This window comes from Oncorhynchus nerka, linkage group LG2 (genome assembly GCF_034236695.1).
Source record: "Oncorhynchus nerka isolate Pitt River linkage group LG2, Oner_Uvic_2.0, whole genome shotgun sequence".
Classification (NCBI taxonomy): domain Eukaryota; kingdom Metazoa; phylum Chordata; class Actinopteri; order Salmoniformes; family Salmonidae; genus Oncorhynchus; species Oncorhynchus nerka.
Genome location: NC_088397.1, coordinates 68,947,940 through 68,964,937, shown reverse-complemented (window position 1 = coordinate 68,964,937; position 16,998 = coordinate 68,947,940). Strand labels below are relative to the sequence as shown.

Sequence of the window (16,998 nt, the reverse complement as noted above, 5' to 3'; positions counted from 1 at the left end):
CGGGGAATAGGGAAAGGTATGAGGAAATGAGAGAACTACAGTAGTGCATGGGGAGAGTGGATGAGAGCATTTTGTCATGTCATTAATGATGAAAGAACAGCCAATGGGGGTCATGTTTCAAACCTACTTTGGAACGTTCAGCACTAAATCCATGTTGTTTTATGATGGTGCAGTTAAGTGTCTCTTTCTCTGTCGCTCTCTCTCCCTCCATCGCTCTCAGCCCAAAACACCACATGCAGCAGTGTAGATGAGTTTGAGTGTGGGAACGGAGACTGTGTGAACTACACCCTGACCTGTGACGGCATGGCCCACTGCAAGGACAAGTCAGACGAGAAACAGTCCTACTGCGGTGAGTGAGAGAGACAGGGAAATTGCTTTACAGTACCTCTATAAGCCATAATGTAAATTTTACCCACTTTTTCTCCCCAATTATGAGATTACGATCTTGTCTCATCGCTGCAACTCTCCAATGGACTCTGGAGAGGCGAAGGTTGAGTCGTGCGTCCTCCAAAACATGACCCGCCAAACCGTGCATCTTAACACCCACCTGCTTAACCCAGCCGCCTTATGGGACTCCCGGTCATGGCCGGCAATGACACAGCCTGGGATCAAACCCCAGGCTATAGTGATGTGGCAACACTGCGATGCAGTGCCTTAGACCACTGCGCCACTCGGGAGGCATAATGTAATGTTTCTAATGGTATTTTCTCCTGACCCTCGTCTCCAGCTAACCGTATTTGTAAGAAGGGCTACAGGCGGTGTGTGAACGGCCGGTGTGTGGGACACAGCTCCTGGTGTAACGGACAGGACGATTGTGGGGACAACTCAGACGAACTCTTTTGCAACAGTAAGCAGTGCTAGCTATCTCATGCAGTGTACTCTCTGGGGGCTAGTTTGTGGTGATTTTCTGTGGAAAATGTTTGTGTGTAGTATTTCACCAGCGTATCATGTGTGTGTTCCAGCCACCCTGTGCACAGCAGAGCAGTTTCAGTGCAGAGACGGACGCTGCATCACCAACTCAAGCAAGTGTAACCAGGTGGTGGACTGTGAGGATGCCAGTGATGAGATGAACTGCTGTGAGTCACCTTGGACGCCCGACGAACTTAAGACCCTAGTTTCAACTAAACCTAAGAATCGTTTCAACTCTAACCCAGACCTAACTCTTGACTCATGAACTCTTAACTCATGAAAGATCACAGTCTAACCTTTAGACTAGACTCAACTAAATCTAACATCAAATGTAACTCTAAACCAGACTTAACTATAGACTACCTCAGTCAGGATTGCTCTGTATAATGTAACCTTAGTTAGATATGATGCTGAAGCTAGTGAACTAGATTTGTTTTTAGACTGACTTTACAAGACTCACTGTTTAACCTTTGCCCTCTGTTCTGCAGCCACTGACTGTTCCAGCTACTTCCGTCTGGGGGTGAAGGGTGTGATCTTCCAGAAGTGTGAGTTCACCAGCCTCTGTTACGCCCCCTTCTGGGTGTGTGACGGAGCCAACGACTGTGGAGACTACTCTGACGAGAGGAACTGCCCAGGTGAGCATACACATGTGGACGCATGCACACACACACCCACACAAAGATAGACACTTAAACACACACACAATGAACTGCAAGATCTAAAATGTTTCCTGGGTGTTGTCCTTCTGGACACAAGAGTGTACATTAAAACGCAAACATTCTTCTAAATCAAATCCAGCTTTATTTATACAGCACATTTCAGACATGGAATGCAACACAATGTTCTTCACAGGAAAAAACGAATGAAAAAACAATGAAAATAAAAGCTGAAATATTTACTACACAACAAAGATAAGATTTTTTAAAATGTATTTAAAAAACAATGACAAAAACTGAATGACTAATAAGCACACTAAGGAAAAGCAGGGCTAAAAAGATGTTTTAAATATGTCTACAGTTTAGGCCAGCCTCAGGTTCTCTCTGGGAGGCTATTCTGGGGGCATAATAACTAAAGGCTGCCTCTTGGTCTTAGGCTTTGAGATAGTTAAAAGGTCAGTGCCAGAGGACCTGAGGGATCTACTGGATACATAACTTAAAAGCATGTCTGACATGTATTGGGGTGCACAATCGTGGATTGATTTAAATACCAATAGAATAATCTTAGAATGAAAACTCACAGGCAGCCAATGCAGAGACCTTGAAACCGGTGTAATGTGTGCTCTCTGGTCTTGGTCAGTACCCGTGCTGCAGCATTCTGTATGTTTTGCAGTACAGAGACCTTTAAACCGGTGTAATGTGTGCTCTCTGGTCTTGGTCAGTACCCGTGCTGCAGCATTCTGTATGTTTTGCAGTACAGAGACCTTTAAACCGGTGTAATGTGTGCTCTCTGGTCTTGGTCAGTACCCGTGCTGCAGCATTCTGTATGTTTTGCAGTTGACCAATGGCTTTCTTGTGTAGACCAGACAGGAGAGCATTACAGTAGTCAAGCCTGCTTGTAATACAAGCATAGATGAGTCTCTCTGTATCAGCCTGAAAGAGAAAACACAGCCATTAACAAACAGCATGTGTTGCATCTATTAAACTCTTTCAAATACAAGAGAAGTATGAAAAGTAAAGAGGAAGACATTATATTACTGCGAAATTAGAAAAATATAACTTTCAGTAAACAAGACAAACATGCCAATCTATTACAAACATGCTACTCTTGCCGTGCGTTTCATACATCTCTTTATTTAGTGCCAATCTACTTTAATATTACTATATTAACCACTGTCTGTTTGTCAAACAGACCGGAGGAAGACGAAGTGCTCTGCTCCATTCTTTGCGTGTCCCAGTGGTCGCTGTATCCCTATGAGCTGGACTTGTGACAAGGAGAACGACTGTGAGAACGGCGCTGACGAGGCCCACTGTGGTCAGTTCAACTCAGCTGCCTTTTTACTGGATTCACTGATAATATTCAGCCATTTCTGACGGTCTTTCTCTCCATCACACCGCCCTCTGCTCGTGCTCTTTCCTTTAGATAAGTTTTGCTCGGCCAGCCAGTTTCAGTGCGGTAACCACCGCTGTATCCCCAACCGCTGGGTATGTGACGGCGCTGACGACTGTGGTGACGGGACTGACGAGCACGGCAAGTGCAGTGAGTGTCATTCACGTCACACACGCAACCTCTCACTATTAAACAGGGAGGACACTTATGTGGAAAAAGGCAGAGTGGAAATACTAGACTAAAACAAATGCACTCAAAACTATTCTTTCTCCCCTCCTCCCCACTTGCCTCTTTCCTGACAGAGAATAAGACATGTAGTCCACATGCCTTCCAGTGTCCTGGCTCTCATGTGTGTGTTCCCCAGCACTGGAAGTGTGACGGGGACAAGGACTGTCCTGACGGGGTGGATGAGAGTGTCAAGGCTGGATGTGGTGAGTGGTGGATCAGTCCGAGGAATGGATTATTACTGATACCTGATCGATGCTTACCTATGGAAGTATGTTCTATGCGAAGTCTTGTGCAAATCATCATTAAATCATTACTTGTTATACAGATTATTTTCATAATGCAGGTCCTTATTGACTGACTGACTGTCCCTCTGTATGTCTGTGTGTCAGTGTTCAACAACACCTGTGATGCGAATGAGTTCATGTGCCAAAACAGACAGTGCATCCCCAAGCACTTTGTGTGTGACCATGACAATGACTGCAGTGACAGCTCTGACGAGTTCCTGGAGTGTGGTGAGTTGACTCTTGACCCTTGACTCTCGTTGTCCCAGTGTAACCTGTCTCATATATTATAATTTCTAGTCTTTAACATTTTAGAGTGAATGTTCTGTTTTTATCGTATTAAGTAACCTCTGCATTCTCCTTAGTTACCCTATGAGTGAATTAACTGTTGTTATCATAGGAAGTATCCTAATCTTTGTCCTTCCAGAGTACCCTAAGTGTGGGCCCAATGAGTTCCGTTGTGCCAACGGCCGTTGCCTCCTCCAGAGCTCCTGGGAGTGTGACGGAGAGTTCGACTGTCACGACCAATCTGACGAAGCCCCTAAAAACCCCCGCTGCAACGGCCCAGGTTAGAAAGACACACACACACACAGATGGTGCTTACTGTCTATTTGCTCTAGGGGCTAAGATATCTCCTTCTCAACCCACTATTTGCAAGGGATTTTAAGGGATTTACTAAATCTCTGCTAAATTGCTAAATCAGATGTAGACCAAGTCCCCTCTTCCTTAGATATTCACTCACTATTCATTCTCCTTCTGACCGACCGTCCTTCCACCTCTCCTCCAACCCCTCTCCTGAAACAGAGAAGAAGTGTAATGACACGGCGTACACCTGTGGTAACGGGAACTGTGTCAACGAGACGCTGCTGTGTGACCGTAATGATGACTGCGGTGACGGCACTGACGAGCTCAACTGCTTCATCAATGAGTGTCTGAACAGCAAGCTCAGCGGCTGCTCTCAGCTCTGTGAGGACCTCAAGATCGGCTTCAAGGTAAGGATGCACCTATTTGTTGTTACGATTTATACTGTTAACTATGTCACAATTTTTGACCGAAAGGTTAACAACTGTGAATTAGTACACACAGCCTTACCTGTCCTCTCCACTCCTGTGTGGTCGTGCAGTGCAGATGCCATCCGGGCTTCCGTCTGAAGGATGATGGGAAGACGTGCGTGGACATAGACGAGTGTACGACCAGCTACCCCTGCACCCAGCGCTGCATCAACACCCGCGGATCCTTCCACTGTCTCTGTGTGGAGGGCTTCCAGCTCAGCCCCAGCAACCCCACCATCTGCAAGTCCACCTCCGGTAAGACCTGGAGGGGGAGGGGTGTATGTGGGGTTAAGATCTGAAGGGGTGCACAGTGGGGCAAAAAAGTATTTAGTCAGCCACCAATTGTGCAAGTTCTCCCACTTAAAAAGATGAGAGGCCTGTAATTTTCATCATAGGTACACTTCAACTATGACAGACAAAACGAGAGAAAAAATCCAGAAAATCACATTGAAGGATTTTTAATGAATTTATTTGCAAATTATTTGGTCACTTACAAACAAGCAAGATTTCTGGCTCTCAGAGACCTGTAACTTCTTCTTTAAGAGGCTCCTCTGTCCTCTACTCGTTACCTGTATTAATGGCACCTGTTTGAACTTGTTATCAGTATAAAAGACACCTGTCCACAACCTCAAACAGTCACACTCCAAACTCCACTATGGCCTAGACCAAAGAGCTGTCAAAGGACACCAGAAACAAAATTGTAGACCTGCACCAGGCTGAGAAGACTGAATCTGCAATAGGTAAGCAGCTTGGTTTGAAGAAATCAACTGTGGGAGCAATTATTAGGAAATGGAAGACATACATGACCACTGATAATCTCCCTCGATCTGGGGCTCCACACAAGATCTCACCCCGTGGGGTCAAAATGATCACAAGAACGGTGAGCAAAAATCCCAGAACCACACGGGGGGACCTAGTGAATGACCTGCAGAGAGCTGGGACCAAAGTAACAAAGCCTACCATCAGTAACACACTGCGCCGCCAGGGACTCAAATCCTGAAGTGCCAGACGTGTCCCCCTGCTTAAGCCAGTACATGTCCAGGCCCATCTGAAGTTTGCTAGAGAGCATTTGGATGATCCAGAAGAAGATTCGGAGAATGTCATATGGTCAGATGAAACTAAAATATAACTTTTTGGGAAAAACTCAACTCGTCGTGTTTGGAGGACAAAGAATGTTGAGTTGCATCCAACGAACACCATACCTGCTGTGAAGCATGGGGGTGGAAACATCATGCTTTGGGGCTGTTTTTCTGCAAAGGGACCAGGACGACTGATCCGTGTAAAGGAAAGAATGAATGGGGCCATGTATCGTGATATTTTGAGTGAAAACCTCCTTCCATCAGCAAGGGCATTGAAGATGAAACGTGGCTGGGTCTTTCAGCATGACAATGATGATCCCAAACACACCGCCCGGGCAACGAAGGAGTGGCTTCGTAAGAAGCATTTCAAGGTCCTGGAGTGGCCAGTCTCCAGATCTCAACCCTATAGAAAATGGGGGTTGAAAGTCTGTATTGCCCAGCAACAGCCCCAAAACACCGCTGCTCTAGAGGAGATCTGCATGGAGGAATGGGCCAAAATACCAGCAACAGTGTGTGAAGACTTACAGAAAATATTTGACCTCTGTCATTGCCAATAAAGGGTATATAATAAGTATTGAGAAACTTTTGTCATTGACCAAATACTTAATTTCCACCATAATTTGCAAATAAATTCATTTAAAATCCTACAATGTGATTTTCTGGATTTTTTTTCCCCCTAATTTTGTCTGTCATAGTTGAAGTGTACCTATGATGAAAATTACAGGCCTCATCTTTTTAAGTGGGAGAACTTGCACAATTGTCGGCTGACTAAATACTTTTTTGCCCCACTGTATGTGGGGTTAAGCTCTGAAGGGGTGTATGGAGGGTTGAGCTCTGAAGGGGTGTATGGAGGGTTGAGCTCTGAAGGGGTGTATGGAGGGTTGAGCTCTGATGGGTTGTATGGGGGGGTTAAGCTCTGAAGGGGTGTATGGGGGGTTAAGATCTGAAGGGGTGTATGGGGGGTTAAGATCTGAAGGGGTGTATGGGGGTTAAGATCTGAAGGGGTGTATGGGGGTTAAGATCTGAAGCGGTGTATGGAGGGTTAAGATCTGAAGCGGTGTATGGAGGGTTAAGATCTGAAGGGGTGTATGGGGGTTAAGATCTGAAGGGGTGTATGGGGGTTAAGATCTGAAGGGGTGTATGGGGGGTTAAGCTCTGAAGGGGTGTATGGGGGTTAAGCTCTGAAGGGGTGTATGGGGGTTAAGCTCTGAAGGGGTGTATGGAGGGTTAAGCTCTGAAGGGGTGTATGGAGGGTTAAGCTCTGAAGGGGTGTATGGAGGGTTAAGCTCTGAAGGGGTGTATGGGGGCTCTGAAGGGGTGTATGGAGGGTTGAGCTCTGAAGGGGTGTATGGAGGGTTGAGCTCTGAAGGGGTGTATGGAGGGTTGAGCTCTGAAGGGGTGTATGGAGGGTTGAGCTCTGAAGGGGTGTATGGAGGGTTAAGCTCTGAAGGGGTGTATGGGGGCTCTGAAGGGGTGTATGGGGGCTCTGAAGGGGTGTATGGAGGGTTAAGCTCTGAAGGGGTGTATGGAGGGTTAAGCTCTGAAGGGGTGTATGGAGGGTTAAGCTCTGAAGGGGTGTATGGAGGGTTAAGCTCTGAAGGGGTGTATGGAGGGTTGTATGGAGGGTTAAGCTCTGAAGGGGTGTATGGAAGGTTAAGCTCTGAAGGGGTGTATGGAAGGTTAAGCTCTGAAGGGGTGTATGGAAGGTTAAGCTCTGAAGGGGTGTATGGAAGGTTAAGCTCTGAAGGGGTGTATGGAGGGTCTGAAGGGGTGTATGGAGGGTCTGAAGGGGTGTATGGGGGCTCTGAAGGGGTGTATGGAGGGTTAAGCTCTGAAGGGGTATATGGAGGGTTAAGCTCTGAAGGGGTATATGGAGGGTTAAGCTCTGAAGGGGTGTATGGAGGGTTAAGCTCTGAAGGGGTGTATGGGGGCTCTGAAGGGGTGTATGGGGGCTCTGAAGGGGTGTATGGAGGGTTAAGATCTGAAGGGGTGTATGGAGGGTTAAGATCTGAAGGGGTGTATGTTGGTTGCACCATAGAGCTCTACCCACGGGACCAACCACATCTTAATGAATAAGCTGTATGCATGGGTGAATAGGGACTCAGTTTGAGCTTGTTGACCTAATTTACATAAAACTATATATTTTGTCCAGAAGAGGAGCCCTTCCTGATCTTTGCCAATCGTTACTACTTGAGGAAACTCAACCTGGATGGTTCCAACTACACCCTGCTCAAACAGGTGAGACTGAAGCCTCAACACCTCTTAGACTTACAAACAGATTAAAATAAACCATTGCACCCTTTGACCATCACGCTAAATTGATCACTTCTCTCCCATTGTGTGTATCCCATCTGCATTAGGGTCTGAACAATGCCGTGGCGCTGGACTTTGACTACAGACAACAGATGATCTACTGGACCGACGTGACCACTCAGGGCAGCATGATACGACGCATGCACATCAATGGCAGCGATGTACAGGTCAGTGTGGGCCCATTACCTTTTTGACGTCTTAGAAATATACAACATTTGATTGGTACATTTGGTCGAAAGGAACTTAACCAGGACTTCTGATTGGCTCTTTGGAAGGTCCTTCACCGCACATCTCTCAGCAACCCTGATGGTCTAGCTGTTGATTGGGTGGGAGGGAACCTGTACTGGTGTGACAAGGGGCGGGACACCATTGAGGTGTCCAAGCTGACTGGGGCCTACCGGATGGTCCTGGTCAACACCGGTCTGAGGGAACCACGCGCTGTGGCGGTCGACGTACGAAACGGGTATGAACATAAACATAACTACAAATAAGAAGCGGGAACTGGTTAAATTCCTTTAATATTTTCTCATTGATGAGTGCTGCTCAAATATTGACTATAGCGTTTCAAATGTTGAGTATATAGGGTTGATTATTTTAGTACAAGAGAGAATGGCATTGATCCTCACTTTGCTGAACATTTAGTGTGATATTATGACCACTCGCATGGGTGTTCTGAGTGGTTCTGAAGCCTCACACTGAGCTGTGTCCCTACCAGGTACCTGTACTGGTCAGACTGGGGTGACAACCCCCACATAGGGAGGATAGGGATGGACGGCTCCAACAGGACTGTGATTGTAGAGGACAGGATCACCTGGCCCAACGGCCTCACTCTGGACTTCATCAACGACCGCATCTACTGGGCCGATGCCAGAGAGGACTACATCGAGTTCGCCAGCCTGGACGGAACCAACAGACACACTGGTAACACACTCTGTCTCACACACAATATCATACACATCTTTTGATACATATATTGATATTACAACACACACATTAAACAGAACTCACATACACTATACACACCACACATTCTCATCAGTAAATACATCACTGTTGGCAGACTTGCTGCTTGTTTCTGACGTGTCTGTTTCTCTGTGTGTTTCCCCACCCTGCAGTGCTGCGCCAGGACATCCCCCACATCTTTGCCATGACTCTGTTTGAGGAGTACATCTACTGGACCGACTGGGAGACCAAGTCCATCAACAGGTGTCACAAGACCCAGGGCACCAACAAGACCATGCTGATCAGCACGCTCCACCGGCCCATGGACGTCCACATCTACCACCCTTACCGCCAGCCAGAGGGTATGAGTAAGTCTACTGTTACCGCCAGCCAGAGGGTATGAGTAAGTCTACTGTTACCACCAGCCAGAGGGTATGAGTAAGTCTACTGTTACCACCAGCCAGAGGGTATGAGTAAGTTACCGCCAACCAGAGGGTATGAGTAAGTCTACTGTTACCGCCAGCCAGAGGGTATGAGTAAGTTACCGCCAGCCAGGGGGTATGAGTAAGTTACCACCAGCCAGAGGGTATGAGTAAGTTACCACCAGCCAGAGGGTATGAGTAAGTTACCACCAGCCAGAGGGTATGAGTAAGTTACCACCAGCCAGAGGGTATGAGTAAGTTACCACCAGCCAGAGGGTATGAGTAAGTTACCACCAGCCAGAGGGTATGAGTAAGTTACCGCCAGCCAGAGGGTATGAGTAAGTTACCGCCAGCCAGAGGGTATGAGTAAGTCTACTGTTACCGCCAGCCAGAGGGTATGAGTAAGTCTACTGTTACCGCCAGCCAGGGGGTATGAGTAAGTTACCGCCAGCCAGGGGGTATGAGTAAGTTACCGCCAGCCAGAGGGTATGAGTAAGTTACCGCCAGCCAGAGGGTATGAGTAAGTTACCACCAGCCAGAGGGTATGAGTAAGTTACCACCAGCCAGAGGGTATGAGTAAGTCTACTGTTACCACCAGCCAGAGGGTATGAGTAAGTTACCGCCAACCAGAGGGTATGAGTAAGTCTACTGTTACCGCCAGCCAGAGGGTATGAGTAAGTCTACTGTTACCGCCAGCCAGAGGGTATGAGTAAGTTACCGCCAGCCAGGGGGTATGAGTAAGTTACCACCAGCCAGGGGGTATGAGTAAGTTACCACCAGCCAGAGGGTATGAGTAAGTTACCACCAGCCAGAGGGTATGAGTAAGTTACCACCAGCCAGAGGGTATGAGTAAGTTACCACCAGCCAGAGGGTATGAGTAAGTTACCACCAGCCAGAGGGTATGAGTAAGTTACCGCCAGCCAGAGGGTATGAGTAAGTTACCGCCAGCCAGAGGGTATGAGTAAGTCTACTGTTACCGCCAGCCAGGGGGTATGAGTAAGTTACCGCCAGCCAGGGGGTATGAGTAAGTTACCGCCAGCCAGAGGGTATGAGTAAGTTACCGCCAGCCAGAGGGTATGAGTAAGTTACCACCAGCCAGAGGGTATGAGTAAGTTACCACCAGCCAGAGGGTATGAGTAAGTTACCACCAGCCAGAGGGTATGAGTAAGTTACCGCCAGCCAGAGGGTATGAGTAAGTGTACTGTTACCGCCAGCCAGAGGGTATGAGTAAGTCTTCTCTTACCGCCAGCCAGAGGGTATGAGTAAGTCTACTGTTACCGCCAGCCAGAGGGTATGAGTAAGTTACCGCCAGCCAGGGGGTATGAGTAAGTTACCGCCAGCCAGGGGGTATGAGTAAGTTACCACCAGCCAGAGGGTATGAGTAAGTTACCACCAGCCAGAGGGTATGAGTAAGTTGCCACCAGCCAGAGGGTATGAGTAAGTGTACTGTTACCGCCAGCCAGAGGGTATGAGTAAGTGTACTGTTACCGCCAGCCAGAGGGTATGAGTAAGTGTACTGTTACCGCCAGCCAGAGGGTATGAGTAAGTCTACTGTTACCGCCACCTGAACACCTCGTCATGTATCGACGTGTGCTTGCACTCCCCTGACCTGGGCCTATTGTGTGTGTGTGTGTGTGTGTGTGTGTGTTTGGTTAACCCATAGTGGCCAACCACCTGTGTCAGACAAACAACGGAGGATGCAGTAACCTGTGCCTGCTGTCGCCTGGTGGGGGGTACAAGTGTGCCTGTCCCACTAACTTCTACCTGGCTAGTGATGGGAGGCAGTGTATGTCCAACTGCACCGCCAGCCAGGTGAGTTTAACCAACTTGTCTCTTAGCTGTTTTATGATGTTGTGTGTTGTGCTCAGAATGAATCTTTCCTCTCTTCCTCCACCATCTCTTTCTTCCTCGGTCCCTCTTGCTTTTCCCATTCTCTATCCGTCTCTTCTTCTCTCTTCCTCCACCGTCTTTCTTCCTCGGTCCCTCTTGCTTTTCCCATTCTCTATCCGTCTCTTCTTCTCTCTTTCTCTGCAGTTTGTGTGTAAGAACGACAAGTGCATTCCGTTCTGGTGGAAGTGTGACACAGAGGATGATTGTGGGGACCGGTCAGACGAGCCTGCGGAATGCCGTGAGTGACAGACAGTCCTAGTCCATGAACACTAACTATCATAGCTGCACTGTACTAAAATCCTGGTTGACTGATGTTGTATTGGTATCCCCTGTAGCTGAGTTCAAGTGTAGGCCCGGCCAGTTCCAGTGTGGTACAGGCATCTGTACCAACCCAGCCTACATCTGTGACGGAGACAACGACTGCCAGGACAACTCTGACGAGGCCAACTGTGACATCCACGTGTGTCTGCTCAGTCAGTTTAAGTGTAGCCACCCCAGCCGCTGTATCCCTGGGATCTTCCGCTGTAACGGCCAGGACAACTGTGGAGAGGGAGAGGACGAGAAAGAGTGTCGTGAGTAGACTGCCTTGACTATAGTATTGACTAGTATGAAGAGGGAATATGTACAGGTGTTAAAGTTCTCCTTCACTGCAACGGATTTCCGTCATATGGATTCTGGAGAGGTTGTGTTCTCATGTTTAGGGGGTAGATCAGTTTTAATATTGCGCATTGTAGCTTCCATCAATGTAATTGCACAGACCATACAAACGCTCCACACCGCGTGGCCGCGGCCACTCTAATCTGGTGGTCCCAGCGCGCACGACCCACGTGGAGTTCCAGGTCTCCGGTAGCCTCTGGAACTGCCGATCTGCGGCCAACAAGGCAGAGTTCATCTCAGCCTATGCCTCCCTCCAGTCCCTCGACTTCTTGGCACTGACGGAAACATTGGATCACCACAGATAACACTGCTACTCCTACTGCTCTCTCTTCGTCCGCCCACGTGTTCTCGCACACCCCGAGAGCTTCTGGTCAGCGGGGTGGTGGCACCGGGATCCTCATCTCTCCCAAGTGGTCATTCTCTCTTTCTCCCCTTACCCATCTGTCTATCGCCTCCTTTGAATTCCATGCTGTCACAGTTACCAGCCCTTTCAAGCTTAACATCCTTATCATTTATCGCCCTCCAGGTTCCTCGGAGAGTTCATCAATGAGCTTGATGCCTTGATAAGCTCCTTTCCTGAGGACGGCTCACCTCTCACAGTTCTGGGCGACTTTAACCTCCCCACGTCTACCTTTGACTCATTCCTCTCTGCCTCCTTCTTTCCACTCCTCTCCTCTTTTGACCTCACCCTCTCACCTTCCCCCTCTACTCACAAGGCAGGCAATACGCTCGACCTCATCTTTACTAGATGCTGTTCTTCCACTAACCTCACTGCAACTCCTCCAAGTCTCCGACCACTACCTTGTATCCTTTTCCCTCTTGCTCTCATCCAACACTTCCCACACTGCCCCTACTCGGATGGTATCGCGCCGTCCCAATCTTCGCTCTCTCTCCCCGCTACTCTCTCCTCTTCCATCCTATCATCTCTTCCCTCTGCTCAAACCTTCTCCAACCTATCTCCTGATTCTGCCTCCTCAACCCTCCTCTCCTCCCTTTCTGCATCCCTTGATTCTCTATGTCCCCTATCCTCCAGGCCGGCTCGGTCCTCCCCTCCTGCTCCGTGGCTCGACGACTCATTGCGAGCTCACAGAACAGGGCTCCGGGCAGCCGAGCGGAAATGGAGGAAAACTCGCCTCCTGCGGACCTGGCATCCTTTCACTCCCTCCTCTCTACATTTTCCTCTTCTGTCTCTGCTGCTAAAGCCACTTTCTACCACTCTAAATTCCAAGCATCTGCCTCTAACCCTAGGAAGCTCTTTGCCACCTTCTCCTCCCTCCTGAATCCTCCTCCCCCTCCCCCCTCCTCCCTCTCTGCAGATGACTTCGTCAACCATTTTGAAAAGAAGGTCGACGACATCCGATCCTCGTTTGCTAAGTCAAACGACACCGCTGGTTCTGCTCACACTGCCCTACCCTGTGCTCTGACCTCTTTCTCCCCTCTCTCTCCAGATGAAATCTCGCGTCTTGTGACGGCCGGCCGCCCAACAACCTGCCCGCTTGACCCTATTCCCTCCTCTCTTCTCCAGACCATTTCCGGAGACCTTCTCCCTTACCTCACCTCGCTCATAGACTCATCCCTGACCGCTGGCTACGTCCCTTCTGTCTTCAAGAGAGCGAGAGTTGCACCCCTTCTGAAAAAACCTACACTCGATCCCTCCGATGTCAACAACTACAGACCAGTATCCCTTCTTTCTTTTCTCTCCAAAACTCTCGAACGTGCCGTCCTTGGCCAGCTCTCCCGCTATCTCTCTCAGAATGACCTTCTTGATCCAAATCAGTCAGGTTTCAAGACTAGTCATTCAACTGAGACTGTTCTTCTCTGTATCACGGAGGCCCTCCGCACTGCTAAAGCTAACTCTCTCTCCTCTGCTCTCATCCTTCTAGACCTATCGGCTGCCTTCGATACTGTGAACCATCAGATCCTCCTCTCCACCCTCTCCGAGTTGGGCATCTCCGGCGCGGCCCACGCTTGGATTGCGTCCTACCTGACAGGTCGCTCCTACCAGGTGGCGTGGCGAGAATCTGTCTCCTCAGCACGCGCTCTCACCACTGGCGTCCCCCAGGGCTCTGTTCTAGGCCCTCTCCTATTCTCGCTATACACCAAGTCACTTGGCTCTGTCATAACCTCACATGGTCTCTCCTATCATTGCTATGCAGACGACACACAATTAATCTTCTCCTTTCCCCCTTCTGATGACCAGGTGGCGAATCGCATCTCTGCATGTCTGGCAGACATATCAGTGTGGATGACGGATCACCACCTCAAGCTGAACCTCGGCAAGACGGAGCTGCTCTTCCTCCCGGGAAGGACTGCCCATTCCATGATCTCGCCATCACGGTTGACAACTCCATTGTGTCCTCCTCCCAGAGCGCTAAGAACCTTGGCGTGATCCTGGACAACACCCTGTCGTTCTCAACTAACATCAAGGCGGTGGCCCGTTCTTGTAGGTTCATGCTCTACAACATCCGCAGAGTACGACCCTGCCTCACACAGGAAGCAGCGCAGGTCCTAATCCAGGCACTTGTCATCTCCCGTCTGGATTACTGCAACTCGCTGTTGGCTGGGCTCCCTGCCTGTGCCATTAAACCCCTACAACTCATCCAGAACGCCGCAGCCCGTCTGGTGTTCAACCTTCCCAAGTTCTCTCACGTCACCCCGCTCCTCCGCTCTCTCCACTGGCTTCCAGTTGAAGCTCGCATCCGCTACAAGACCATGGTGCTTGCCTATGGAGCTGTGAGGGGAACGGCACCTCCAGGCTCTGATCAGGCCCTACACCCAAACAAGGGCACTGCGTTCATCCACCTCTGGCCTGCTCGCCTCCCTACCACTGAGGAAGTACAGTTCCCGCGCAGCCCAGTCAAAACTGTTCGCTGCTCTGGCCCCCCAATGGTGGAACAAACTCCCTCACGACGCCAGGACAGCGGAGTCAATCACCACCTTCCGGAGACACCTGAAACCCCACCTCTTTCAGGAATACCTAGGATAGGATAAAGTAATCCTTCTCACCCCCCTTAAAAGATTTAGATGCACTATTGTAAAGTGGCTGTTCCACTGGATGTCTTAAGGTGAACGCACCAATTTGTAAGTCGCTCTGGATAAGAGCGTCTGCTAAATGACTTAAATGTAAATGTAATTATCCCCCCCATATATATTTTTTATGTATGTATGCTGACATGGGTATAAATCGAGCACATAGCCATGCAATCTTGATAGACAAATATTGGCAGTAGAACGACCTTACTGAAGAGCTCAGTGACTGTCAACGTGGCACCGTCATAGGATGCAACCTTTCGAACAAGTCAGTTTGTAACATTTTTGCCCTGCTAGAACTGCCTCAGTCAAATGTAAGTGCTGTTATTGTAAAGTGGAAATGTCTAGGAGCAACAATGGCTCAGCCACAAAGTTGTAGGCCACACAAGCTCACAGAATGGGATTGCTCTTGCTCTCACTAATGCTGTTGTGGTTGAATGGAAGCAAGTCCCCGCAGCAATGTTCCAACATCTAGTGGAAAGACTTCCCAGAAGAGTGAAGGCTGTTATAGCAGCAAAGGGGGGTCCAACTCCATATTAAGCCCATGATTTTGGAATGAGATGTTTGACGAGCAGGTGTCAACATATGTTTGGTCATGTAGTGTACTTTAACTGAGCTTCTCAGTCCTTCTTCATAAAACGTATCATGGGGAGGACCCTGAGCAAGGGATTGGAATTGGTCAAACTCGCAATTTAATACATGTACAAAATGATATCCCTAAAAGCATGATGAATTCCCTCTTTCCCTAAAAGCATGATGAATTCCCTCTTTCCCTAAAAGCATGATGAATTCCCTCTTTCCCTAAAAGCATGATGAATTCCCTCTTTCCCTAAAAGCATGATGAATTCCCTCTTTCCCTAAAAGCATGATGAATTCCCTCTTTCCCTAAAAGCATGATGACTTTCTTACATGAAAGGGGAGGTTAACTTGGCCCCAGACAATCCATCTGAGATCCACTTCAGGTTCAGTCATGGGGTTTGTTTTGCTTTAACCCTGAATAAGGAGGACATCCAAGCTGTAGTGTACTGCACCAACTTCTAGTCTTTTTACATCAGGGTTTCGTGTTCGTTTCAAACTATATGTTCTACGCACATTGAAATTAAATGTATAATTATTTAAAATCTATGTTTACAAAGACATGGAGACTAGGAGAAAAAGCCATGCATCATGTACGGATATTGGTAAGTGACTGTCTCTTCTCTTCTGTCCCCCATAGCGGATGTGACGTGTGCTCCTAACCAGTTCCAGTGTGCCATCACCAAGCGCTGTATCCCTCGTGTCTGGGTGTGTGACAGGGACAATGACTGTGTGGATGGATCTGATGAGCCTGCCAACTGCAGTAAGGACGCAGTCTACTGTGACATCTAACATCGCTCTCTTTCTCCCTTCTCCTTGATTCCTCTTCCTTATTTGTTTTTATACCAGGTGAATTTGAGTATTATTTAAGAAGGTCCGGTCATGCAAATGTGGCAAAGGTCCGGATGGACTTACTGTTGAGAGTTAGAATAGTATAATACACTAGGTGCAATTTAGAAATTTGGTTGTGCAGTTTTTCTCTTATATCAGTCACTCAATCAGCCCTTGCCAGCTATATATATCTTTTTTAGTAGTAAATTAGTCTAGCAAGCTATCTACACTTGTAGTTTACGGTTGAATCAGATATCTTATTAAAAGATACAATCAGTTCTCTCCACACTATGGAAAAATGTGTACAATTGCAGGAAATTTGTTGTAAATTTGCAACATCTTCTCTACAGTTTTTGACCACTGTCCCTCTTTCTACCTCCCTGCTTTTATTCTATGATATCTAACACCCCCCCGATATCTCTCGCTCCCCCTCCCTCCCCAGCCCAGATGACGTGTGGCGTGGATGAGTTCCGCTGTAAGGACTCTGGTCGCTGCATCCCGGCCCGATGGAAGTGTGACGGAGAGGATGACTGTGGAGACGGATCAGACGAACCCAAGGAGGAGTGTGGTGAGTGATGGAGAGAGGGATGGGGTAGAGACATTAAGACGCAGGAGGGATGGGGGGGTGGACCGAAAGGAATGGAGAGATTCCCAAGCATCTTTTGTGTTCTGTGTTTTACATAATTGTCTATTATTACAATATCTGATATAATTCCTTCCTACTCTGACGATATTTGTTGTG

At 48.3% G+C, this 16,998-nt stretch overlaps 1 protein-coding gene across 1 annotated transcript in view; it reads left to right on the top strand.

The window, feature by feature from the left end:
• The window catches only part of LOC115140535 (low-density lipoprotein receptor-related protein 1-like), a 44,539-nt gene that overhangs the window by 2,495 nt on the left and 25,046 nt on the right, over window positions 1-16,998 (top strand). Inside the window, exons 2-22 of the mRNA XM_065021815.1 lie at window positions 221-349; window positions 728-847; window positions 963-1,076; window positions 1,398-1,544; window positions 2,758-2,880; window positions 2,989-3,105; window positions 3,258-3,386; window positions 3,573-3,695; window positions 3,892-4,032; window positions 4,269-4,456; window positions 4,588-4,771; window positions 7,748-7,833; window positions 7,956-8,075; window positions 8,184-8,371; window positions 8,624-8,829; window positions 9,024-9,218; window positions 10,936-11,084; window positions 11,307-11,400; window positions 11,498-11,734; window positions 16,066-16,188; window positions 16,699-16,824. Coding sequence (XP_064877887.1) covers window positions 221-349; window positions 728-847; window positions 963-1,076; window positions 1,398-1,544; window positions 2,758-2,880; window positions 2,989-3,105; window positions 3,258-3,386; window positions 3,573-3,695; window positions 3,892-4,032; window positions 4,269-4,456; window positions 4,588-4,771; window positions 7,748-7,833; window positions 7,956-8,075; window positions 8,184-8,371; window positions 8,624-8,829; window positions 9,024-9,218; window positions 10,936-11,084; window positions 11,307-11,400; window positions 11,498-11,734; window positions 16,066-16,188; window positions 16,699-16,824 — 3,039 coding nt within the window. The remainder of the gene's footprint in view (window positions 1-220; window positions 350-727; window positions 848-962; window positions 1,077-1,397; window positions 1,545-2,757; window positions 2,881-2,988; window positions 3,106-3,257; window positions 3,387-3,572; window positions 3,696-3,891; window positions 4,033-4,268; window positions 4,457-4,587; window positions 4,772-7,747; window positions 7,834-7,955; window positions 8,076-8,183; window positions 8,372-8,623; window positions 8,830-9,023; window positions 9,219-10,935; window positions 11,085-11,306; window positions 11,401-11,497; window positions 11,735-16,065; window positions 16,189-16,698; window positions 16,825-16,998) is intronic.